The sequence below is a fragment of the Hermetia illucens genome, chromosome 6, assembly GCF_905115235.1.
Source record: "Hermetia illucens chromosome 6, iHerIll2.2.curated.20191125, whole genome shotgun sequence".
Lineage (NCBI taxonomy): Eukaryota > Metazoa > Arthropoda > Insecta > Diptera > Stratiomyidae > Hermetia > Hermetia illucens.
The window spans coordinates 31,699,760-31,727,258 of record NC_051854.1 but is presented as its reverse complement, the minus strand read 5'-3'; the positions used below and the strand labels follow the sequence as shown (position 1 = coordinate 31,727,258).

General features: G+C 41.0%; 1 protein-coding gene across 1 annotated transcript; it reads right to left on the bottom strand.

The window, feature by feature from the left end:
• LOC119659352 (probable cytochrome P450 6a20) lies at positions 1–25,199 on the bottom strand. The gene is made up of 2 exons (XM_038067400.1): positions 24,003–25,199; positions 1–846 (listed from the first exon to the last, which is right to left on the bottom strand). Exons 1-2 carry the CDS (start codon positions 25,099–25,101, stop codon positions 437–439), a joined length of 1,509 nt encoding a protein of 502 aa, XP_037923328.1. The 5' UTR covers positions 25,102–25,199; the 3' UTR covers positions 1–436.
• Between the last annotated feature and the right edge of the window lie 2,300 nt (positions 25,200–27,499).

Sequence of the window (27,499 nt, the reverse complement as noted above, 5' to 3'; positions counted from 1 at the left end):
GAAGATTGGAATTTCGTTGATATAATTTATTTTGTAAGCTATGCACATTTAAGATACTTATGTACACATTTCTTGTATATAATATGGTAAGTACAAATATAAGGACATATCTTTAAATAACACAATATCACAAATATTTGGCTGTGAATTTCAATGTTACCCACATCATTTGAAATTGCATGCATGTGATTTCTTCAGCTTGAGAGGTACGTCAAGATTGAGCTTCTGAATAAAGTAGAAGCCTGGAATTCACCAGACAGAGGTAAGGCTTATCTATAAATACTTACAACATTCTATTTGAAATTCATGAATGGATTCTTTAAATAGTTGAAATAAATTATTAATATTGAAAAGAGTGAAAATTTGGTGGCTATTGTGCTCATATATATATATGGATATCTCAAGTAGAATCTAATAGATATTCTATCAAATGATTCTATACAGTCTCGATTTTAAGATAAAGACCACCCTTTGGTGACAATACTACATTATTTGTTGCAAACACTAATGGAATCATCGTTTTGTCGCATATGGAAAACTTAAATTGTCTTAGAAGCATAGCGATTCCAACGCGTGCCTGCATCAAACCAAATCGGAGTCCAATGCAAGTCCGTGGCCCTTCCCCAAATGGAAGGAATGCATTTGCGTTTCTTTCTGCATCAGGTGCAAAGCGATCGGGATTGAAGACTTCTGGGTCTGGGTAAAAGTCCGGATCATGGTGTATACCGTAGACGGGAACCATCACCATTGTACCCTTTTCGATAATCTTGTCGGTGTCGGGCACAGAATAGTTTTCAGTGGCAACGCGGAATACAAGGCCACTAGGCGGATATTTGCGGAGCGATTCTGTAATGATAAAAGTAGAAAAATATCAAATTAATTTAACGATTGGAGACTGATCTTAAGCTAATTTCAAAAGAGTTGCATGTTTTCAGGAAAATATGAAAGATATGCTGTGAAAATTGTAGTTTTATGGCGGAGCCTTATTAAGCAAAACATAACTGGAGTATCTTGATTTCGAATAGTCAATAAAAGTTGTGCCAGATTCGGTTATGAAAGGCCTAAGTTGTTTTGTTGGAGTGGAGGAGCGTATTTGCCGCGCGAGTTTAGGCGAAGGAACTTTTCCTCGCTGAGCTCAATCCTATCCCGGCAAATAATAAATTAATTGTGACAGACACCTTTCATGGAGTTTCATAATTTGTCCAGATTAACAGCTTATAGCAGAAAATCTTCCTTTTGGTAGAGTGGGTTTATTACAGCGAAGTATGGAATTCGGTGACCTGACGGCGCCAGTATATCACTTGATTCACCGTGACGATAAGGAACGTATTAATACCAAAGGTGTGGTCTCTGACGTTGAAATCGATTTTTTGGCAGTTTAGTGGGATAAGGGTTAGTTTCCACTTCCTGAAGTATTGATAGAGCTAACAAGCTAAACGATGAAGAAATCGCTATTTGAAGGATCTTGATTGGATTGGGGGTGGGAGCGGGTTTCAGTAAGTCCCCCCTGGAAAGTGAGAAAAGGATTGCGGAGAGGACTGAGCCATGTGGTATTCCAGCTGGCTGGGGGTAAGGAGAGAAACAATTGCGCTGAACTTTTGATCGTTGGAAAGGATAGAGATAGGCCTGCAGCTAGTCGAAAAGAGAAAATTTTTGTTTCAATTTTGAGTCAACTCAGGCGGAAATATATCCTCGGAAAGCAATGGTTGTATGATGTTAACAAACAGAGGCTAATCAATGCAGAGTATATATTGAAGAATATTGGAAAAGATTGGAACTTTGCCAAGTCGCAGTGATATTTCTTTGAAAATCTGGTATGTATTTTAGTTAAACTCGTTATTATAGTGACGGTTGCGGAGGTCGTTAGTACACAGCGTAAAGATCCTTTCAGGGATTAAGGTTTTAGGGACACGCAACTCGTTCTTTAGAGTTGTGTGGAGCATATCTATTTCCAAGCTTAAGACAGTTACGACTAGAAGATATCGCTCTAGAACTCATAAAGCAAAATCTTTACAGAAGACACCATAAGACTTAAGATGTGGTTGGGGTTAAGTTTAATTTGGTAGAAAAATAGCTTTTTTAGATTTTTTTTCAGGTTTGTCTAAAACAAAACCTTATCAAAATAGGTTTACTGTCTGTCTGTCACACGTATGTTCCTCGGAAACAGTTACAGCGATTGACATAAAATTTGGTGGGAAGGTGTGATATAAGAACGCTCACACATACAGTGAGTTATATGATTTTGCATTGAATTTAAGACGTGCAAAAGTAAAAGACCTCGGTTAGAACTTTCCGAAGCCGATCTTTGTTTTGACATTTGTCGGAAAGGTAGGGAGTGCGGGGGGTCGGAAGTGATCATTTCTTTTACAGACCCATTCTCAAAACTACTCAACTTAAAAATCTGAAAAAATCCAGAAGCTGTCATTTCATGGTGCCTAGGCTCCAAAATACTCCTCATATCAAAATCTGTTCAAATAGAGTTAATAATAGTATAACTATAATTTTTAGAAATTGACTACAAATCCTTCTTAAGTTGAACTTAAATAATCCGCATAGAAATTATAAATTAAGAATGTAGACTATAACATAGAAATTTGGTAGCATAGTTATAATAAGTCAAATTTGCCGCGTCTGTGCAAATTCAATCTTTCCAAGCGAAAATGAATATTTCCACATAATATATAGGTACTATTCGGACAAATGTTCAGTCAAATATTTTTATAGAAGAAATTAGCAAAACCTTTCATATCTAAAACGTCCAGCTTCCGGTTCCCCGACTTGTTTGTGGTTATTATATTAAGAGAAAGTCACACCGCGTCCTTAAAGAACTATTTGTGGTTACAGATAACGTCAATTTATTTAGCCAATTTTCATATAATAACTAGCTAAACAAGGCAGTCCTTGTTCTGTCCGTGTATGTTTGCCATTTGGAAGCCATCTGGTATTTCCGAATATAAAATAAAAAATGTTCGGATAGATAGATAGATGTGGTTGTAGCGACTCAACCCTCAACAAGTGGTGGCAAAATCACCCTGTCCGGGGAATAGCACATATCAAACATTTCTTACTGAAACTTCAAAGCACGTAAATATAAGCATGATATAGCCATAGCCGCTTTTCTCAAGTTTCAGCAGCTCTTGGAATATAGGCTCTGATTCGTTTTGCTCCAGCGGAGAGTCTTGTCTTGATGCTTCAGCAGCTCTAATGACTGACAGTTACCGTGCATGTCTGGTTGGCCTTCCAAAGTACGATTTTTTGGATGGTGCGGGTGGGTGGTTTTTAGAATTTCAGCCCCACCACCAGAAGGGATGAAAACTTTAGAGTGGGGGAAGAGGTGATCTTCTCACTTCGAAGCCGATAGAAACCCTTCTTAGAAAGTTAAAGCCCTGCAAATGGGGAATATTTTAATATCATTATAATAAAGTTTGATTTGCAAACAACGCCACCGGAAGAGAGGGGATAACAGGAGAAAGAATGCGAAAGTCGCTCATTTCTTTTCCTAATATTACGGAAAAAGTTCCTTTTTGAGGCACCATAATCTTTCAACGGGTGATGACCGTAACAATTCTGCGACGATGTTTGATAGGGTACCTAATTTTCCCTTCTGCATACCCTCTTTATCCCCCCCCCCTAGCGGAGGATAGCGCTGACAAATCAAGCTTTACCATGATGATGTCAAAATATCTCCGATTTGAAGCACCATTTTTTTTTCTTAACACGGTGTGGTTGCAAATTAAAACATTACCAAAACGACATAACAAAAACCTACTTTAAAGGGCCACCACTATTTCAGGGGAGGGAAGTTCCAAAGTTTTCATCAGGATTAAAAAGGGGACCACCCTTTTCCGCATGCATAATCTCCTCACCTCCTACGGGGATGGCGTTGAAAATTCAACTTTTGTCTCAATTTTAATGGATCAATGGTGTAGAAGCTGATCCGCCGCAGTGTCATCTAATGACGAATTACAGCAACGTATACATACGTACAACGTATACATACGTACAAACCTTCTCCAATAAAAAATACATGTATGCACCAATTTCCATAGCGATCAGTTGGAAAGTTTCGAAGTTTATCGATCACAAACAAATATATATATACACCAACCACTTCCATTTTTAAAGTTTTTGGTAAAACAAAACCTTATCAGAAGCGATTCAATGTCTGCCTCTCCGTCAGTCTGTCCGTCACAACTGATTTATTTGGAAATGGTTAAGGTCGCCAGGGCGCCATTTTACGTTGAGGCTTCCTATACATATGAAAGGGAGTTGTAAAATTGTTTTCCGTAGAATATGGTCATGTGGGGTATTAAATTCGAAACCAACCTTATTTTTGATATTGGGTGAAATGCAAAGGAGTAAGTAATAATATAATACGTAATTTTTGAAAGTTTGAAAAAAATTCAACTATTATTAACAAAGTTATAGAAGATCAAAATTTTGAATTTCACGTGAACTTATCTAAGATGTGTATGACATCATCATCATCACCATAAATGAATGGCGGAGCTGAATATATCAAAGAATAGTTTGAATTTTTAACTATGTGCGAATGTAAAAACGTGCATAGAAAATATCTCACACTAGATGAAACGGCAAGATTCCGGTATTCACAATTGGTTGCATCTGTTGTAGGTTAACTTCTTCGAAGCATATGAGGTAGACTCTTATCAATACAATGCTTCCCAGATAAAATTATTTGTGTAAATGGCTTTATGAAAAACAGAGGGCAATTGAATTTTTAACTATGTACACACAGAAGTGTCTTGCACTCACTGTTCCTCATATAGGGAAAGACAAAACCCATTATACCTGAAGCATCTAGTTTCCGGTTTCCGAAATTGTTATACAATAGAAGAAGAGATGAAAAATTAAATATTTTCCGAAATTTCTATTGCAAAAAAAGTTGACTGACTCCGGTGGCACTTAGGGGAAATATGTAGCTGCTTTGTGGTGTATATGGTATTTCACAATAGAATCATCTGAAATAAGAAAAGAATAAAATAGATTTGCTGGAGATGATTCTCGAGATAACCCGGCAGAATTTTTCTTTCGTTGATTTATCAATTTTCCGTAGTATTTCGATTTTTGTTGGGAAATCGATTAATTTAAAAAAAAAGTAAAATTGATAATTTTAGAAAAACAAAAAAGCTCTCAGACATACCTGGTGAATTATGTGAAGAAGTACTATGCGATATTTCAAAAGGATTGGTACAGTAGATTTTGAGTTATGGCGCGCATGGCCTTCTAAGATAACAAGTTTCAAAAAAGTCGGGAAACCGGAACTGGACGAGATTTTGTGTATTCCTTTTATAAGGACATTTGAGTGTACACTTGTCCCATTAGTACGTAGCACGTAATATACGCATGTATTGTGTGAAAATATCCACTTGCAAGTGATATTGACATTCGAAATCCTGAAAGAAGCGACAATTTTGACCTGTTGTAACTTTGTTAGTAATAGTGCAATTTCCACCAAACTTGGTAGAATCACGCTCTATGTTATACCCTACATTGCTGAAATTCGTGGTACTAGGATGAACGTAAGGTGGGTTTTGCAGCCAATTACTAAAAATTATAATAATATACTATTATTACCTTTATTTGAACAGATATCGGTATGTAGGGTGTTTCGGAGCCTAGGCGGTTGAGTAGTTTCTGAGAATGGGTCCGTTAAAGGAATGATCACTTTCAGCCCCCCGCACTCCCCACCTTTCCAACAAATGTCAAAACTGAGACTGGGTTCGAAAAGTACTAACCGAGACTATATTTGATGACAAAAAAAATTACACCCCCTTTTACATGTATGGGGACCCCCCCCCCTTAAATTCGACGTAGAATTATGTAACTGGATGCATGACCGTTCACAGTTTCCGCCTTTCCACCAAATTTGGTGCCAATCGCTACAACCGTCTCCGAGAAAAATGCGTGACCGACAGACAGACAGACCTGTGCGGAGTTGCCAGATCTCCCATCAGGCGCGATCCCAGTTGGCGGATAGGGGCGTACCTATTGATGTGTAAATATGTGTTCATGCACTTTCTTTTCTGACTGCATGAGCTTGTGTTTATTCATCTCTGGTGCGCGGACAAAAATGGCTAAGGGAAGAACATAAAACCACGATGGAAGACGAGAGAAGGAGGAAACTTACGGTGCAGGGCTCGGAAACCCAACACCAGCGGCTTCTGGGAGTCAGCAATCGCACTCCCGGTCGTCGATATCCTTCTACCACAGTGCCTCGGTGGTGGACACCTTGGCCACCTTGACATATAATGCAACAAGTGATCTGGATCTGGAGCAAGAGGTATTCAAGGGAACTACGACCTTACGGGGAACACCAGTAACAAGACCAAACAAAGTTGAATTGAAGGCGGATCGTTGGAGGACAAAAGCCTTGATAACACCCACTGCATATGTTCAAGATGCACGACACCAGGAGGTACTCCAGGACCAAGAAATGAAATCTCCACCAATGCCAAAAACGGTAAACGATAAGGTACAGGCAAGGCCAATAAAAGCCAAAAGTAAACGAGCGTATAAAAGGAGTAACCCTTTTGGAGCTTATAGACAGTGGAGTCCCGAACAAGAGGAATTACCATTCGCCCAGTGTGAGGCAAAAATAGTTGAGCTATCCGAGTTTATCAAAGACAAGCGCAGCGAGCATCAAGCCATAAAGAATATGGTGAGGGCTATTAGAGTCCTCTATAATAGATCGCAGATGGAGGAGAAGAATACTAAAGATACGCCGAAACCCTCTGTACCAACAGTGTCACAAGCGGCCCAAGAGACGCCTCAACATGCTACCATCGAATCACGGCGAAATAAACAAGTACGTGAAAAAGGATTGATCAGTAGGCGCCTAAGAGAAAACAAGGCAGACAAGATATTTTGAAAGCCGGGACCAATAGTTCAAAACGAGGAAAGCATACAGTGAATGTAGGAAAGTCGACCAGCGTCGCGAAGCCCAAGGCGAACAAAAACGATGGGTGGGCTAAAGTTACCAGGAAAAAAGCGAAAGGAAAAGAAAAAATGCAAACTCGCCCAGATGCGGTTGTTATCTCCAGTAAGGGCAAACCGTCCTCCGCGATACTCAGAAAGGTCAAAACAGATTTCGACCTAAAAGATCTGAGCGGAAATGTGAACATAATTCGAAGGACCCAGAAATGGGAACTCATGTTCCAGCTAAAAAGATCCTGCATAGAAAAACTGATGACTTTCGCACCCAAGTAAAAAGCTCGCTTGGGAGAATGCCGGAGTGCGTGCCCAAAAACATGAGATCTACATACAATGTAAGGATCTCGATAAAGTGACATAGAAAGGAGAAATTCATACTGCTCTGAAGGAGTAATTTAAGTTGGAAGAACTTACCAAGGAGTCTATTTTGGGTTTACGAAAATCCTATGTAAATGTCCGGAATTTGGGAAGGCGCTCACTGCAATGAGAAAATGAGACTCATTCAAATAAACCTCAATCATTCCAGGGTCTCTCAGGATTTATTTGAGCAGACCACCACGTTCGAATCTGAGATGGAAATTGCCATCATAAGTGAACCGTATAGAAATCGTCACGTTGGCATATGGGTCACAAATTCGACTGGTAGAGCGGCTTGCGATGGACAGGCTATACAATGCACTGCAAGTCAGGCCTGACACTGTCTGAATTTGAGGAAATGCTTGATAATCTTGTTCTCGACGCAAAGGTGATTGCCGGTGATTTCAACGCTTGGGCCCCCGAGTGGGGTAGTAGAGAATCAAATGCAAGGAGGCACAGTTTATTAGAAGCTTTCGCGCAGATGGACATAGTTTTGGCTAACGAAGGTGTTGTAAACATTTTTCAGAAAGGGGAGTCAGGGGCGGTTGTAGACGTTGGTTGTACCCTGCGCTGGCGCGTGGTATCTTCTGGTGCGTCAGCGAACACTACACCCACAGCGATCACCAGACAACCTTCTTTGAGGTATGTGTCCAGCCGCAGGGCAAAGACCCATCGTGCCCGAAACTGAGAAAGATTTCACGCTGGTCTGGAAAAGCTTTAGATGAGCAGATCTTCATAGAGGTGTGGTTAAATCAACCTGATAAAGCAGGCGCCTCTACGGAAAGAGCCGTTCATGTGGTCCAATGCATCGCCAAAACATGTGACGCGTCCATGCCTAGGAGGTGCTCATTTCCCAGTAGAAGACCAAACTGCTGGTGGAATGGTGAACTGACTGGCCTTCGATCAGCCTGCCACCGAGCCAGAAGAGCGGCTCAAAGGGCGGTAGGTAGAGTCGATTAGGGACAAAAAGAACGCGCCTACAAGGCAGCTCGCAAAACCCTCAAGTTCACCATCCAGCGAAGCAAGAGGAAATAATTTAAGGGCTCTGTTCAGAAGCGGACATAAATTCGAGGGGGAATGCTTATAGAATCGTGATGGGACAATTCAGAGGCCGGTCATCTCCGCAGACCACATGCCCTACCCTCTTGCTGAAAATCATCGAGGGGCTATTTCCCCTCCAGATGAAGCATCCTCATACAGACCCATGTCTTGTGGACACTGTGGGGAAAATGTTAGAGTGGGTAATCTATAATAGATTACTCCCTGTTGTTGTGAGCAAAGGCGGCCTTTCAGATCGGCAGTATTGGTTACTGGCTACTACTGGTTACTACAGTAAGGATAATACCAGCAAATAATGCGTGGTTTTTTTGTTTTTGTTTTTAAAATCATTTTTATTTTTAAGAAATAGGTAACAATAGTATATAGATTGGAAAAACGAACAATAAAAAACAATCTTTTAAAATAACAAAAATAACTTAAATCGAATGGCCACTGTGGGCTCTCAAAATTTTTGAATAACGATTTACAGACAGAGAAGAGAAACAGTAAGAAATGAAAATCTAATTTTACAATAAGTTGTCGGGAAATGGTCAAAAAACCCGACAGAATTCACTTGGCCTTAGTGGCAAATAAAGAAATATAAAAGTAATAATAAAAGTAATAAAAAATACTTTTAACTTAAATTATTGTTCTTAAAACTATCATAATTATATATTTTATATTACACATTTTTTCTTTTTTTTTACAATAACATCCATACAAAAAAAAACAAAGAATAATAACGTATGTTTTTAAAAGTTACAACTGGAGACAAAATCAGCACCCGTTCAATGTATACATATTTACAAAGCCCCACCAAGAAACAAATGGCAGAACTGAGCACGGCCACCGCTAACCGGCATCCCGCAGCCACCAGTACCAAGATTTCTCTTTTTCATCCCGCTTAATGTCAATTGCTCTCGCTCTGGAGTATCTCCAGTCGAATCCCGGAGCCCCACTGTCAAATTCGGGGGGTATTCTATCCTTTTGTCCGTGGCCCGTCTATGTATATGATACATAACCGGATCACCGGCAGAATCAAGAATTAGACCATTCCTGTCAAGATACACGAACGCTTCGGGAGGAATGAAGCCTGTCGTGAGAGTTTTCTCGAAATACCCATCATTTGGGTAGAACGGCTGCGAAACCCAAGGGTTCTCACCATGCGAAGCAGATCGCACTATATGATTCCGAATCAATCTGACGATAACTGTGTCGATTCTTGGCACAGCAGCAGCTGCATACATCACTTCATTAGTTACATAGTGCTCATAGTTTGACGAAGCAGTCTTATTAAGCCCCGTGCAAGCACGCAGACATTTCCTTTCAAAGATCCTTATTTTCTCCATTTGGCTAGCACTCAAATTAAACCAGATAGCACACCCGTAGGTGAGCACCGGTCTAACCAAAGTAAGATAACAAATAATCTTAACCTTCCGGCTAAGATGTGGAGCATAAAAGAGTCTTCGGAGAGACATGAATGCCTTGCGAGCGCTCTCTAGCGTGACTTTAACGTGCTCGTTAAATTGGAGACGCTCGTCAAGACGCACACCCAGGTATCTAACGCACTTCTTATGAGGAATGCGCTCAGAACTATCCTCGTTCGCGACAATGTGGAAATCTCTCCAATTCCTTTTCAAGTTCCTACTGGCATACGCCAAGGAATTTCGAAACAGAATCGTTTCACACTTTTGCGCATTGATTTTCATCCGCCAACTGTTCGTGAAGAACTTAATATCATTGAACATCTTCTGAAGTTCAACTTGCACCTCAGTTACCTTCTTGTGCACCGTGTAGGCTATCAGATCGTCAGCAAAGGCAACCAACGACCTTTTAGGAGATTTATTAAAATCGAAAGAATTGAGCAATTCGCCGGCAAATACCGCAAAAAGTGTAGGCGCAGTCACTGTCCCTTGCTGTAATCCATTCAGAACATGAAATTCTCTGTTAGTAGTGAGATTTCCGTCCGTAATGACAAAGCACTTGCCATACAGCATACTACACATCATCGCTACGAGGTGACTGGGAAACTCATTCTTCAGGAGCCTGAAAATCAGTCCATCCAACCAGACGGTATCAAAGGCTTTCTCCATGTCTATAAGGCAAGCGCCTACGCACTCACCATTGTTAATCCGCCAGCAAATATCAGACGTTACCTTCGTTATTGCATGTATTGTCGAATGTCCAGATCGAAATCTGAATTGCGCGTTCGGCAATAATTCCTTCTTCTTGATATGCCCGTTCAAGGCTTTCAATACCAAAACCTCAAACACCTTGCTGATGTTAGGCAGCAAACTGATTTGGCGGTAGCTTTGAGGGCTGGATGAATCCTTCCCTCTCTTTAAAATCGGGAATACTCGGGCTTTCTTCCATTGTCCTGGAAAGAACGAATTGTTCAATAAATTATTGAACAAAATGCAATAATAACGAATGGCAATGTCTGGTAAGTGCCTGAGGACCACGTTGGGAATGCCATCCATACCGGATGATCTCTTATTGTTTACTCTTCTGAATATGGAAGTTAACTCAACGCATGAGACAAAGTAATCAAGCAGATTATCACTCGGTATGAGATCAGCCTGCAACGCAGAGCTAAATTGGAGAACTGTGGTGCCGTTCAGGCTATATTTGAAATTGTGGACATCTCGTTCTACAATTTCCGAAAGTCGCGTTGGCTCTAAGTCCGTTCTGGGCCGATGCACCGATTCAAAGTGCTCCCCTATAAGTTCGAGTTTCAGAGCATCATCCATCACGATGTAATTGCCTTGCGCATCAGCAGTTACACTATTCGTGTCTATACCAGAGTTAATAAGGTGTTGTATCTCGCAATATTGCGTGGTAGTAACCCCGAAAATGCATTCAATTCGGCTAATTGGAATCTAATACGGAAATCCCTAGCGAAAGTTGGTATTCCCGCCTATCTCGCTGTTATTATCGATAATTTTTTATGGTTATTGAAAGGAGGCTCTGGTATGATAATGATGATGGACCCCAGGAGATTAAATACAATCTCACCCAGTTTCTCACGAGGCACAGAGGATATCTCCAATACCTGCACAGGTTTAAATTGCAGACCTCACCCGACTGTCCATGTTGCGATGGAGTCCCAGAGGTCTCAGAGCATATATTCTTCCACTGTCCGAGATTTGTGGAAGAAAGGAGGAATCTAAAGGAGACTTTAGGAGAGGTGCTGGTACCAGAAAATCTGGTGCCGAAAATGATAGCACAACAAGAGAATTGAGATGCGGTCAACTCAATGATCGCATCTATCCAAAATAAACTGTGAGGAGAGGAGAAAAGCGCGGTTACGTACGACGTGTATAGAAGAAAGGTGAAAGGCAAAGTGAGCTGACTCCGCCCCGTGATGTGATACTTTATGGTGGTTCCGCGGTGCAGGGAGGGAATCGGAGTGGTTTTAGTAGGTAAAAATCCCACACACTAGTGTGTCCAGACCAGTGTCTTTTGAAGATTTCCATCTCCTGGAAAAAAAGACAGACAGACGGTAAACCGATTTTAATAAGGTTTTGTTTTACACAAAACCTTAAAAATCAACAGCTAAAGACATCTGTTTGAAAATTGAGAAGTTTTTATAGGAACAACAGTTCATGAGATCCATTCAGAAAACCGCAGAATTAACAACAAATGGTAGTATAATCGACTTCCAATGACTTTGAGGTATTTACATAGAAGTATTTATGACGAGCTTAGGTAGCTCGTAAGTCTCATAACACGAGTTTTTACAGCTAACTAGAAATCGTTGCTTAATAGGCTAATATTATTGTAAAATATAATCACAATCATTACTTTCATGTGTGGCTTTCATATTCCCAATATTCTTATAACGTCCATACTTTATAAGATGGCAAAAATACTTTCAGGGGATTCTTAATGAATTTATAAATTAACTTTGAAGGTTGAGTTAGAAGAGGTTTCCACGCTTACAAGTGATGAATGACATTTTTTTTCTCATAGAGGATTAAGTGTTAGTGTTCGATTGATGTACATCAAAGACGGTATTACGTTGCGTCTGTGTATTATGTACTATTGTGTGTACTGTGTACTATTATTATATGTACACACATATAGTATATTTATATAATATTATTGGTATGTGTAGTTAAAAAAATGTATATCTCTTAAGTCAATGTGTGCCTAAGTAGATTTAATTGAACATTCAGATATTTCTGAGAACACAAATTAATCTATATTTGAACCCAACGTTAATTACATGAACTTCAGATAGAAATAATTGCTATAACGAAAGTTTCATTTTTATGTTCGTTTCAAGGTCTCCAAAGACATCTATAAAAACAGAACGTTACGGCCGCAGTATATCTAATAGGCAGTACCCACACTCAATTGACCGGACTTGCGTATGTTTTGAGGAAGCTTATACGTACATATCATAGGCTCTCAACAGATGGCAGTATCTACATGTGGTTTAGTGCCTATGATGTGTACGGATAAACTTTTCTAATACATTCACAAGTGCGGTCCATTTAGTGTGGATACTACATATTTAATGTACTGTGGCTACGCTGGAAAAGTGTCCTTTGTCATATGAATGATTGACGTCTCTCGTTCAAAAAGCCAAACGTATGCTAGATTGATATAACATAAATGAGGGAATAGGCGATTATTACCGTACATTTGCCACGATTTTCCTTTCCTGATCTTCAAAAAAAATTAAACTTTTTCTGGATTTCCTTTCATCTTGTTTCAAGATTTTATTTATACTACAGCGAAGTTTGATTCGTATGAATTCAGTGTACTTTATTATACATAAGCCTATATACCTGAAGTCGAAGTAATGACTCACATACCAACTCATGCTGAATGAAAGTGAGAAATATTATTTAGGTAAGGGCGAGTTTTCAATAAAAAAGCAAGTCTCTGAAATAACAATCATGTCGTCATTCAGTCAATACTTAATTCGATATCAATCGATCAATATCGACCACTTTAATAGTAAAGTGCCACTACCAATGAAATAAAAGCTTCACATCTTAGATACAAGTAAACAAGTCGGGAAACCGGAAGCTGGACGCTTCAGGTACGAAAGGTTTTGTGTATTTCTTAGTACGTAACACGTAATATATCCATATATTATGTGAGAATATCCACTTTCGGATGATATTGACATTCATAGTCTTGAATTTGCGAAGAAGCCATAACTTTGACGTATTATAACTTTGTCAGTAATAGTGCGATTTCCACCAAACTTGGTACGATCATGCTCTATGTTATCATCATCATCATCATCATCATCATCAACGGCGCAACAACCGGTATCCGGTCTAGGCCTGCCTTAATAAGGAACTCCAGACATCCCGGTTTTGCGCCGAGGTCCACCAATTCGATATCCCTAAAAGCTGTCTGGCGTCCTGGCCCACGCCATCGCTCCATCTTAGGCAGGGTCTGCCTCGTCTTCTTTTCCTACCATAGATATTGCCCTTATAGACTTTCCGGGTGGGATCATCTTCATCCATACGGATTAAGTGACCCGCCCACCGTAACCTATTGAGCCGGATTTTATCCACAACCGGACGGTCATGGTATCGCTCATAGATTTCGTCATTGTGTAGGCTACGGAATCGTCCATCCTCATGTAGGGGGCCAAAAATTCTTCGGAGGATTCTTCTCTCGAACGCGGCCAAGAGTTCGCAATTTTTCTTACTAAGAACCCAAGTTTCCGAGGAATACATGAGGACTGGCAAGATCATAGTCTTGTACAGTAAGAGCTTTGACCCTATGGTGAGACGTTTCGAGCGGAACAGTCTTTGTAAGCTGAAATAGGCTCTGTTGGCTGACAACAACCGTGCGCGGATTTCATCATCGTAGTTGTTATCGGTTGTGATTTTCGACCCTAGATAGGAGAAATTGTCAACGGTCTCAAAGTTGTATTCTCCTATCCTTATTCTTGTTCGTGTTTGTGTTTGACCAGTGCGGTTTGATGTTGTTGGTTGATTCGTCTTCGGTGCTGACGTTGCCACCATGTATTTTGTCTTGCCTTCATTGATGTGCAGCCCAAGATCTCGCGCCGCCTGCTCGATCTGGATGAAGGCAGTTTGAACGTCTCGGGTGGTTCTTCCCATGATGTCGATATCGTCAGCATAGGCCAGTAGTTGGGTGGACTTGAAGAGGATCGTACCTCTTGCATTCACCTCAGCATCACGGATCACCTTCTCAAGGGCCAGGTTAAAGAGGACGCATGATAGCGCATCCCCTTGTCGTAGACCGTTGTTGATGTCGAATGGTCTTGAGAGTGATCCTGCTGCTTTTATCTGGCCTCGCACATTGGTCAGGGTCAGCCTAGTCAGTCTTATTAATTTCGTCGGGATACCGAATTCCCTCATGGCCGTGTACAGTTTTACCCTGGCTATGCTATCATAGGCGGCTTTAAAGTCGATGAACAGATGGTGCAACTGTTGTCCATATTCCAACAGTTTTTCCATCGCCTGCCGCAGAGAGAAAATCTGATCTGTTGCTGATTTGCCTGGAGTGAAGCCTCTTTGGTATGGGCCAATGATGTTCTGGGCGTATGGGGCTATCCGGCCTAGCAAGATAGCGGAGAATATCTTATAGATGGTACTCAGCAACGTGATACCTCTATAATTGCTGCACTGTGTGATATCTCCCTTTTTATGTATGAGACAGATTATGCCTCGCTGCCAATCGTCAGGCATTGATTCGCTGTCCCATACCTTGAGCACAAGTTGATGAACCACTTGGTGTAACTGGTCGCCTCCATATTTAACCAATTCGGCTGTAATTCCATCGGCTCCTGGCGACTTATGATTTTTTAGCCGATGAATTGCACGGACTGTTTCTCCTAAACTTGGTGGTGGCAGTATTTGTCCGTCGTCTTCAGTTGGCGGGACCTCCAACTCGCCGATGTTCTGGTTGTTCAGTAGCTCATCAAAGTACTCAACCCATCGCTCTAATATGCCCATTCTGTCGGAAATCAGATTTCCCTCTTTGTCTCGGCAGGATGAGCATCGAGGTGTATAAGGCTTCATCCTGCTGACTTGTTGGTAAAACTTCCGCGCCTGGTGCGGTTGCTCCCTGTACTTTTCTAGTTCACAGACTTGTTGGTTCTCCCAGGCTTCCTTTTTCCGTCTGTGAAGTCGCTTCTCCGCTCGACGGAGTTCGTGATAAGTCTCTGCGCGTGCCCGCGTTCTTTGAGAATGCAACATTACTCGGTATGCGGCATTCTTCCGTTCCGTTGCTAGCTTACATTCATCGTCAAACCAGCCGTTCCGACTCCTTTTGCGGCTGGGGCCAAGTATATTTGTGGCCGTATCCATGATAACGTTCTTCAGGTGGTTGTGAAGATCATTAGTTGATGCTTCATCTCCAGGTCCTCTATTGACTGCGGTTATTGCGGCATCCATTTCCCTCTTATAGGTGTCGCGGAGGGTTGTGTTGTGGATGGCTTCAGTGTTCACTCTCACCTGATTGTCAGAGGGGATTCTAGGTGGTATTGTTATTCGAGCTCGGAGCACCATGCCAACGAGATAGTGATCCGAGTCTATATTGGCCCCCCTATATGTTCTAACATTCATCAAGGCTGAGAGGTGGCGGCGTTCGATCAACACGTGGTCAATTTGGTTGAAAGTGGTCCCGTCTGGAGAGGCCCACGTATGTTTGTGGACCGCTTTCCGCGCAAACCAGGTACTTCCAACAACCATTTCGTGTGACCCTGCTAATTGAATAGTCCGCAGTCCGTTATCATTTGTTTTTTCGTGTAAGCTATGGGATCCAACGTATCGCCTGAATACGGGCTCCTTCCCTACTTGGCTGTTAAAATCCCCAAGTATGATTTTGATATCATATCTGGGACAGGCTTCGAGGGTTCTTTCTACTGCCTCGTAGAAGGTATCCTTCTCCGACTCTGCAGTCTCCTCTGTAGGGGCGTGGACGTTTATGAGGCTTATATTTCTAAACTTGCCTCGCAAGCGCAGAGTGCATAGCCGTTCGCTTATACTTTCAAAGCCGATAACAGCAGGTTTCATTTTTTGGCTGACTAAGAAACCTACTCCGAGCACATGGTTTACTGGATGGCCGCTATAATATATGGTGTAGTGGCTCTTCTCCAGGAAACCGGTCCCTGTCCATCGCATCTCTTGCAACGCTGTTACATCAGCCCTATATTGGGACAGGGTATCGGCTAGCTGCTTATCAGCTTCTTCTCTGTACAGGGAGCGCACGTTCCATGAGAAAATGCGCAAATCGTTGTTCCTTTGTCGTTGCCGGGTCCGTCGTTTTAATATCCGTCCTATCCGAGGCTCCTGTTGTGGCTTCGTAACGGTTGTTTTCCGTGTAGGGTTGTCAGCCCTACCCAACCCCCAACCTGGAGGACCAGTTGGTACAATTTGTCCCGTTTTTAGGCGCGGGAGACTCGCCTTCATCCTTCTCCGTCTGCAGCTTTTCGTCAAGAAAGAGCTCCCAGCGGTCACCACGTGGAGGTGGAGATAGGGTTTGGTAGTAGAGCTGTTGGTGTTGGTTCAGCAGGCATTTCCCAGGTTTTATGCTCCATCGTGGGTACCAATCCACGCTTCGCCCCGGGACCTATACTACCCTTTGACCACCAGTGGTGCTCTATGTTATACTCTATATATTGTGAAATTTCGTCGTGTTAGCATGAACTTAAGGGGGGTTTTGCAGTCAATTATTAAAAATTATGGTAATATACTATTATTAACTTTATTTGTACAGATATCACTATGGAAGGTATTTCGGAGCCCAGGCACCATATAGTGGCAGCCTCCTGATTTTTTTCAGATTTTCCGGTTGGGTAGTTTCTGAGAATAATAATAATAATCGTAGGCACAACAATCCATATTGGATCAGGGCCTTGAAGTGTGTTAGAGCACTTCATTCAAGACCGTAACGGTACACTAGGAGGCAATGTGGTCAGCATTGCGCACGTTTCTGAGAATGGCCCCCTTAAAGGAATGATCACTTTCAACCCCCGGCACTCCCCACCTTTTCAACAAATGTCAAAAGTAAGACCGGCTTCCAAAAGTACTAACCGAGACCTTTCATTTGATACCCCACATGACTATATTTGATGAAAAGAAAATTTACACCCCCCTTTTGCATGTATGGGGACCTCCCCTTAAATTCAACGTAAAAGGATGTAATTCACTGTATGCGTGAGCGTTCACAGTTCCCACCTTTCTACCAAATTTAGTGTCAATCGCTACAACGGTCTCCGAGAAAAATGCGTGTGACGGACAGACAGACAGACAGACAGACAGACAGACGGACAGACAGACAGACAGACAGACAGTAAACCGATTTTAATAAGGTTTTGTGTTTACACAAAACCTTAAAAAGACTGGATATATATATGTTATTTCCCCCAAGGTTAACGACAATCAATCTCAATTTTCTGATTAGTCCGCCTCCCAGTCACATTGACCATCTTTCATGAGAATTACTATACTTAAGTACTACTTTTCAACCGTTGAACCATTTGAAACCAATAGTCGCCAACCAGCCGAAAAGACGAGTGAGTCAGAACTAATCGACGACAGTAATCAAATTAGGGTGACTATAATCTGATCAGCAGTAAAAGTTTTTAATGTGTAACTTCGATAAAAAACTAAAGCCAAAAAATTAGTTCCTTTTGATTGTAGATATTGGCAAAAACTATAGGCGCAGTTGAACAGTTTATATTGAAAAATTAGTGACCAGCAATTCGAGAGATAGTAGGTCCCTCACAGTACTTTCCGCTTCTCATGAACTAGCAAAAGTAAGCCAGTAAACGTAATCAACGTATTGGTCACTCAAAATTGGCGCTATTAGAGGTTGCAGCTTAAAGTGAGGTACAATTTAAATACTCTGAAGGTCCCTGCTTTTTCTCACTATAAAAATCCTCTATACCTGAAAGCAGGCAATGCAGACAAGAATTATCGATTATAATCGATGACATGAAAGTCTACTTTAAACTTAAAGGTTGAAACCTTCATTTCCTCCTGGCCTATTGTGCCATGTATTTGGCAATACGCTCGATTGTTACTCTTCTTTCTTCTCCGTTCGATAAAGGAATCGATGGATCAAACTACCATTGTTTCCGTCAGCCTTTGGATTGTTTCCCGCCGACCTGGATATTCAAGCCAATCTTAGCTAGCGGGCTATCCCACTAATCTAGTCCAAAATGAGTCCCACTGCAACAAAATACGCGTGTCAACAAAAACTACTCGACGCTGGGCTTTTCTGACCCTACGTCAGTATTTACGTAACTTTTAAAAGATTGGAATCCCACACTTCTTCTATAAGAAAACGGGCAACAAATACCGCCAATAAGCCATATTGCTCTGAAAGACTCAACCATTACCGATTGGTTAAATTGTCAAGATTCTAGCGACTCGAAAGCGAAGACCGTGGATGATGTGTTTGGTCCGGAAAAACAAGAATACGAAGAGGAGTTCTTTAGTGACTCAGGTTATGAAGAATGCCAGGAACAAAATGACCAAGTTTCCTCTGAAGAAGATGTTATACAGTCATCATTACGATCTTTCTACACGACCAATAGGCCGGCCGAAACAACGACTGGATGGGGATTTGAACTCGTCGCGATTGCATGTAGGTCAGGCAAATGACAGAACAAAATGTTCCAACTGGTCACGACGGCCCGACCTCGTTTATAAACGGAATAAAGCTAAAGAAAAAGACAATTACAATCTTTCTACAGAAAAAATCGATGCAACCAGGCACGCCGACTCATTCAATAAATGACGACTTGTTATTAGAGATATTCAAATGGACTAATGAAAGGAAAGAATGATATCGTTCCAAATTTGCAATGACAACCGAACAGAATTTAAAGATATAGACATGATTGAACTACATTTTTTATTGGCCTCCTTTATTTTACGACAGTGTTCAAATCTAATCATGAAAATGCAGGACCCGGTGTTGCTCAGTCAGTAGTCACATATTGTATGACATTTACCTTAAAAAATTTACTTCTTAGAGCGAACTTCGTTTGGAAAAGGGAGTTTAAAACAACTTCGCAATTGACTTTTCAGCTCCAGAACAACACGAAACCTTTCATACCTGAAATATCTAGTTTCCGATTTCCCGTCTAGTAGATAAAGCACCAACATTTGCAAATTCGACAATGTATTAGTCGTGGATGCTACAGGCTTAGTGTGTATTTATATTTCATTTTGTCATATGAAATTTGTGAACATTTTTGTGATTGTGAAGCAAGACGAGGGCTGTCCTTTTTGCACAGAAAAAAGTATTTCTCGCATAATTAGACGAAAAGGGGGGAATATCCTACAAAAAACCAGAACTTAGGAAAGGACGCCAGTTCCTGTGGCCGGATACGTGAAATAAACGGAAGTCCTCTGGAGTCCGTCTCAAAATTCAGTACCAGAAGATCTACCATATTTTGCGGAAGATTGTCAAGAATTGGGAGCCTGGTGTTATCGACGAACGGTACGAAATGCTTGGGACCGAGTACCAGACGAGCATTAATGAATACAATAAACGCAAGTAGAGTCAAAAGACCAAACCTATCCCAGGAGGAGGTTGACTACACTAGCAAGCCTATAGAAATCCAGCAACCTCACCAAAAAACAAGGCAACATCAGTTTTACAACCCTAAAAATGCCGATTGGGATAGGCGAAAACCGTGTGTCTTTAACAAAAAATGGTCCACTTGCTTTCAGGTAATATCTGAACTATAATACTTTTCAGCAAACTGAAACTGAAATCGGTGAGAGCAAAAGACTTGTTTCACGGTCAATCGTCATCGCTGGAGGAACTGCAGCATTTAGCTTCCTTTGTTAGAGTGAGGAAAGCGAACCTGTTATAAGATGTCAACGTAAGGCTAGCTTTTGCTTTCAAGTTAAAAAAAGGTTAGAAGGGAGTCTTTCATATTACTTTCTTTGCTGGCCGGGACCTTCAGAGTACAGGATTGGCGAATACACAAGAGATCTTTCTTGGATTATACCAGGATATTCTTCAATCTAACTGGAGGAAGTTTGCTCAGACGAACTAGAATGAAAGGTTCAGATTTTAGAGAATGCAATGGAAAAAGACTTGCAACTACGGTGCAATGTTTAATTTCAGGGAGATAAGTACAAGTATAGGTCCCAGGGGGAAACGTGGATTGATACCCACGATGGAGCATAAAACCTGGGAAATGCCTGCTGAACCAACACCAACAGCTCTACTACCAAACCCTATCTCCACCTCCACCTGGTGACCGCTGGGAGAAGGATGAAGGCGAGTCTCCCGCGCCTAAAAACGGGACAAATTGTACCAACTGGTCCTCCGTGTGGTACGTTCGGTTACCGTGTCAGCTCCAAATGACCGACCAAATGACCGAGTTTGAATCATACAGAAAAAGTATACGTTTTTGGCTCTTTTCCATCCTTTTTTTCCTTTATATTCCCTGTTATCCCAACGATGGTCAAAACTGAAATGACCCCTTGATTAAATGTAGGAGTATTTATACTTCAATATTCAATACCAACAGCGCCAACTGGTGGTGGTTTGATGCACCAAAATCGTAACTAACTTCACTTGATTGCCAAAACGGTCATTTCACATGGAACAACCTAAGAGTTGCCTATGCAATTGAATTTTGAATTATTATGCAAAAGAAACTGAAGCGCACTCAAAGAAAACACAAAACCTTTTATACGTGAAGCGTCCAGATTCCACTTTCCCGAGTTGTATGTACCTATTGACATTCACATTTGTTAATAATATTGAACTCCTATTGTGAAGCGTATAAAGTTGACTATTATCACTACCATGCTTTCCAGATCAAAGTATTTGACTTTTTTAAAAAATAGAGGGCAATGAAGTTTGATTAGATACACACGGAACTGTCAAGCCCTCATTGTTTCTCATATAGGGAAAAACAAAGCCTTTTATACCTGAAACATCTAGGCTCCAGTTTTCTGGCACGTTAAGGTTTTGTGTAAGACAAAAGCTTATTAAAATCGATTCATGGTCTGTCTGTCTGTCTGTCCGTCACATACGAACCAAATGTACACACTTAAAGTGAGACAGGACTCATTTTCGGAAACTACCCAACCCAAACATCCGAAAAAAATCAGGAAGGTGCACTTGGATGAAATCTAGGACTATGTCCTATGTCTATGTCCTATTCCGATATATGCTCAAATAAACTTACTAATAGTATATTACCGGCTTTTAGAAATTGATTGGAAAACCCCCCTTAAATTCATCGTAGAGCTACCAGTTTCACACTAGCATAGAGGATAATATTTTGTATATACACGCCCAATTTCATGGAAATCTGGCCATTAATCCCAAAGTTATAGCAATTCAAACTTAGCAATTTGACGCGAATTTACTGCTTCCAAAGCGATGCAAATTCGATGCTGACGTCATAATTATCGAGAATAATTGATATTCGCGTGAAATTTTAAAGTTGCTTTTATGAAGAATCTACTTCACCGCAGCCCTTTTTAGGGTTTTGTGTAAAACACTTGTGTGAAATTTAAGCCTCGAAGTTATAGAAGTTCAAACTTATTAATTTCGCGCACATTGGCAAGTGAATTCTCGTTAGCGCGAATTACGTGACCATACCATCGAAGACGCCTCTCTCGCAATTTTTCCACGATCGGTGCACCCTAAGATCGATGTTCTCATTTAGGATGTGATCAAAACATGTCACACCACTAGTCCAGCACAACATCTTCGTGTCCATTACGCCGTTCATTCTCTTTTATAGTCGGCCAACACCCAGAAACATAGAAAGCGACAGGACGGATGACATTGCTGCAAATTTTAGATTTGAAACGTTCGCTAATACGTCGATCATAAAGAACATCAGTTTTGGAATGCCAATTCATCCAGGTTGCGCTAATGCGTAAAACAATTTCATTACGCAGTTCTCCATTGGCTGATTGCATTGACCCGGAATATTTAAACCGCTCAGTTCTGAGCAGGTAACTGGCGCTAACAGAACTGAGCGATTTAAATATATCGAGTTAATGCTATCAGCCAATGGGGAACTGCGTTCTGATGTTCACATAGGGAAACATAAAACCTTTTATACCTGAAGCGTCAAGCTTCCGGTTTCCCGACTCGTTTTTCTTTTCTTCCCAGTGATGTGCTTTCTATTTTATATGTGAGTACAATATCTTGGTGGAATTTTTCTTTTTATTGCATTGTACATTTGCAATTAAATAAATAAATAAACAAACATACTCGGTCCATACTAAAGAGGCTTCACTCCAGTCAAATCAGAAGCAGATAAGATTTTCTTTCTGCGCCAAGCAATGGAAAAACTGTTGGAATATGAGCAGAAGCTGCGCCATCTTTTTATCGACTTGAAGGCTGCCTATGATAGCATAGCCAGGGTAATATACGGCCATGAGAGAATTCGGTATCTTCACAAAATTGATATTTAAATCCTTAAAAACAAATGAAATGTATTCATGACTACGACGAAAATTGGAAATTTCGGTATTCGATATTTCGAAAACTAGACGAGATATGGAAAAATTTTAATTTCTATTTGCATCTTGTTTTGGTTTATTTTATCAAGATCGATCGTCAAATTGTAGCAATATATTATCATAATCAAAAACTCTCCAAATCGAGAAAGTTTTGGGTTTTGGGCTTATGAATCAGACAAATGTTAACACTCACAAGACCATAGTAATCCAAAATTATATTTACCAACATTTTGCTGCAAGGTTTGGCATACCTTATAGCAGGCACTACCAGTGCAGTGAGGACTACGAGATCCTCATGCACTTCCAATTGTCTGAAAGGCAATCAGTTTAGGTCAGTCATGTCAGGAGACATTGCCAACATGCCAAATTGTAGTTCAAGAAATTTGTCATCTTCCGTGAAATCCACGGTCTGGCGTAAAATTTTAGAACCGCCATATTACAATCCTTCTCCTTCCTTCTATGGGATTTGTGGCATTAAAACGGGACAACACATTAATTATGGTCCACTTCGCCATGCAGCCACTTTTACTTACTTACCATAAGCTAAACTAGTATGTTTTTATTTTTAGACCGGAATAAACGGCATCAACAAACTCATAAAAGCAATATTGACAAACACGTAGTGCCGGCATTAACTAGTCTCTCTATTCTTCGATTTCTAAAATATTGCACCTCTTATGTATATGTATTCGTCAGATAACACGATTTTTACAAATTTTATCACCCTTTATCTTGAAATATTACCCATCGCATTAATAGACCCACGCCTGACTACATTCTTTTGAACAACAAATTTGGTTGAAAAAATTTCATAGATCGGAAGGTGACAGAGCCAGCGATCTGCCTCCACCTAAAGTTTCTATAAATATCTATTGTAATATAGTCTTTAATGATCTTCAGCTGATTTTTATGTAAATGCATAAATTAAATGAGTCGCTTTTCGAGTAATAAATTTTTTCTCTCTTCCCTGGCAAGCAAAGCAAATATTTTCCTCGGGAAATCTTGTTTGTAAACATTTTCTCGTGGTCTTTAAGATTGCCGAAAAGCGTCACCAATCTCGAATCGTTTCTTACGATAATGGGTTGCAAGTAGAGTTCCGGCAACAATAACAATTAAAATATACCATTTCACATCTCCTACCAAGGAACCCAAAGGACTTAACCTAATTATTCGTCTAACGGTGTGGGTACATACCATAAACTATTTGATGAATGTAAGTCATCTCCATGAGGCTTTCATAAGTCAGCTGCCCGTCGTGTTTCTTCAGTGTCTCATCGATTGACTTTCTCGCCTTATCTTGAATGTCCTGATTAAGCGCTAATTCGTACAGGACATACGCCATTGAGTTCGATGAAGTCTCGAAACCAGCGAGGAAAAATACAAATGCCTGTGCCGCCAATTGTTCGAAGGTAATTTTCCCAACTTCACTGTCCGGATCATCTTTGATTTTCCCGGTGTCCATTAACTGAATCAGTAAATCCATAAAATCGTTCCTCTGAACTCCATGATCCTTTCGTAGGTTAATGGCTTCGCGAACCACCTTCATGAAAAACTCAGAGACATCGTCGTGGTACCGTTTCAGCTTCAGCTTCTTAGCAAGATCCCGGGAGGTGGCCATGAATATCCTTTTGAAAATACCGCTCCTAGGTGTATCGAACACCTTCTTCCCCATCACTCGGAATTCCGCCTGCGGATCCTTGAGACTGTTGCACTCTATACCGAAAGCGCAAGTGCCGATGACGTCGGTTGTGTAACGCGCCAAAATGTCTTTAATTTCAACTTCCGGGCTTTGTTCAAATTGTTTTCTCAATGCGATTTGGAGTTGCTCGCCCACCTCCACGATGATTGGGAACATAAATTTCATTTTACTCGACGTGAAAGTGGGTGTCAGTTTTAATCTTAATTGCCGCCACTTTGGTCCGTCTACTGAGAACAGGTTTCCAGTTAACGGGTCATCCCTTTCATTGAAATACATTCCACGATCCCGAAAAGAGTTGAAATCTTTGATGAGAACTGTCTTCACGAAATCCAAGTCTGTGGCCAAAACAACGGGTTGGTGGAAGAGGTAGATGCCAGCAAAAGGACCCTTCCCTTTCAGTTGGTCATAGAGCCTCCCTATCCGTTGGGAACTATGCAGTATGCGGTTGAATGCGCGGATATTACCAAATGGTAACGATGGCTCGAGGTACGGAACTCCACGCTTTCGCCAGTACGTGTAATTATGCTTTATATACAAATAGACACCGGTTAGAAGCGCAATTAAGCCCAGAAGAAACAGCGGAATGAGCGCCATTCTGCACGCCTACTGATCCGTACAGCGAACGAGAAAGACGTAAACTGAATGCCTCCGAAGCCGGAAAGACAGCGGGACTGCCTGCTCCAGCATTTAGAAAGCTTTCACGAAAACTTTAATTATTTTACAATTCGACAGGCCGATACCGTCATGTGTTTACCTAATGACGAAGTCGAGCCGACAAAGCGGGGCCGCCATTCACGAATATGGAAACATAGAATCTACGCACTTACTGCAAACCCGGTATGGATGAGCGCTTTGGCGTAGCGATCATTATCACGCTTCACCAGTGTAACCGTTTAGCAATTCTTTCCATTTATTCAAATTTACAGGTATTGAACTTTGGCAACTTAAGTGTAAAATTTAATTCAAACTTTCAACTAAGACTGAGTTGCTCTTTGGACATTTCTAGCAATGCTTATAGTATTAGAATGTTCTTCCAGAATTGTCATTAGCAGTGGGACTAAGATATGTACATATATGACTGGTAGAAGCACATATGTAGGCAGCATTAGTAATTGACTCTCCACTCGGCCCCAATTTCTACAGTGCATTGCAGCTTATAACGCACCGTACTTCCAAACATGCGTGCGTTTACATAGAAATATATATATAAATAGGTAACCAGCAAGATAAGTACTTAATTGATGAGAAAATAATTAGTCATGTAGTCTAGTATCCAAGCATGTACTCATTACTAATCATTCCGCATGTATTCATCGGGAAAAGAAAGGGAATTTCTTTACATGAATTTGTCGCTCCACTTATTGCGTTATTCTCACAGGGAATTCCCAGTTCATCGCATAATTACTGATAAGCAACTCATTGTAACTCATTGCAAACATACATACTTATATGTAATTGCAAATACCTGTACAGGATTTATTGGCGGTTGATAAATGCACCTAAGCAGATGAATTTCAGATAAGCGATTCTCGAATATACAATAATCATGAAAACTAATTTTAGAATTGTTCTATTGAATCTTAGTGTTTGGATTTCATCAAAGACAATTAGAAGTAAGTACATTGCTAAATTATCAAAGTTAAAATCGAATCATTCACCCAGCTCAAGGTTGACTTTGCTTTATCTTGCCTGAGCACATTTTTCCCTTCCAAATTTAACTTAATTGTTTGAATCCATTGTATTATTTTTCACATTGCACACAAAAGCATTTGAGCTCAAAATTGTTTTAATAAGTTCCTGAAGTTCCATAAAGGTTAGTCGCAAAATATCACATTATATTACAACATAATTCTAGTCCGTCGAGCCAGATCAATATCGTGGATCGCGAAATTGCTCGTTCCCCAATAGTGTAGTTTACAACGTCGGATAACATCCGCAACTAGGTTACATCTAAATCACGGTGGGTAACGTCCGCGAAGTAAATAGTTGTGCAAGCTAAATTTTGTTAAGAAGATTATGAATAACATCCATTGACCTTTATTTCTTCTTCTTCAGCCTTCGTCCTATTCGCAAGCGGGGTCAGCTCATCGTGATCGGTTTCGCCATTTAGTTCTATCAAATGCCGCATCTGGAGGCAACCTCGAGGCTTTCAAATCACCCTCCGGCATATCAAACCACCGTTGTTTCGGTCGGCCTTTTGGTCGCTCACCACCGATATCGATGTTTAGACCAATCTTGGCAAGTGAATTCCTATTAGCGCGATTTACGTGACCATACCATCGAAGACGCCTCTCTCGCAATTTATCAACGATCAATGCAACTCCACATCGATCGCGAAAACCCTCATTTCGGATGTGATCAAAACGTGTCACGCCACTGGTCCAATGTAACATCTTCATCCCCATTACCGCAAGACGCCTTTCATTGTCTTTTATAGTTGGCCAACACTCAGAACCATAGATGGCAACAGGATGGACGATATTGCGGTAAATTTTAGATTTGAGACGTTCGTTAATACGTCGATCACAAAGAACACCAGTTGTGGAACGCCGCTTCATCCAGGTTGCGTTAATGCGTGAAGCAATTTCATAACGTAGTTCTCAATTAGCCGATAGCGTTGACCCGAGGTATTTAAATCACTCAGTTCTGGGCAGATCACTGCCGCTAATAGTGATTGTGCCTAGGCCGAGCAGATGGACCGTATTTTAAGGGCACTCTTTCCTGCGCACCCCGTATGGGATGGTGACGTCGGCGCGGAGAGCGCAGAGGACTGTCCACTTTTTTCTACAAAAGAGTTGGAACAGGCCGTCCCCTTTATGAAAAACAAGAAGGCGCCAGGACCCGATGGTATTCCAGCAGAGGCATACAAACTGGTATTCCAACACCGGCCAGACCTACTGCTTGGCGCATTCAACGTTTGCCTGAAAGAGGGCACTTTCCCTGCTCGTTAGAAAGTTGCGAAGCTTGCGCTGATCCATAAAGGGAAAGGCAA

Excerpts from the sequence above, each read along its gene's own strand:
- LOC119659352 (XM_038067400.1), bottom strand. The coding sequence starts at position 25,101 with ATGGCGCTCATTCCGCTGTTTCTTCTGGGCTTAATTGCGCTTCTAACC. Across the intron at positions 847-24,002 it reads CATTCATCAAATAGTTTATG|AATCGCTCCGCAAATATCCG; the intron begins GTATGTACCCAC and ends TTATCATTACAG.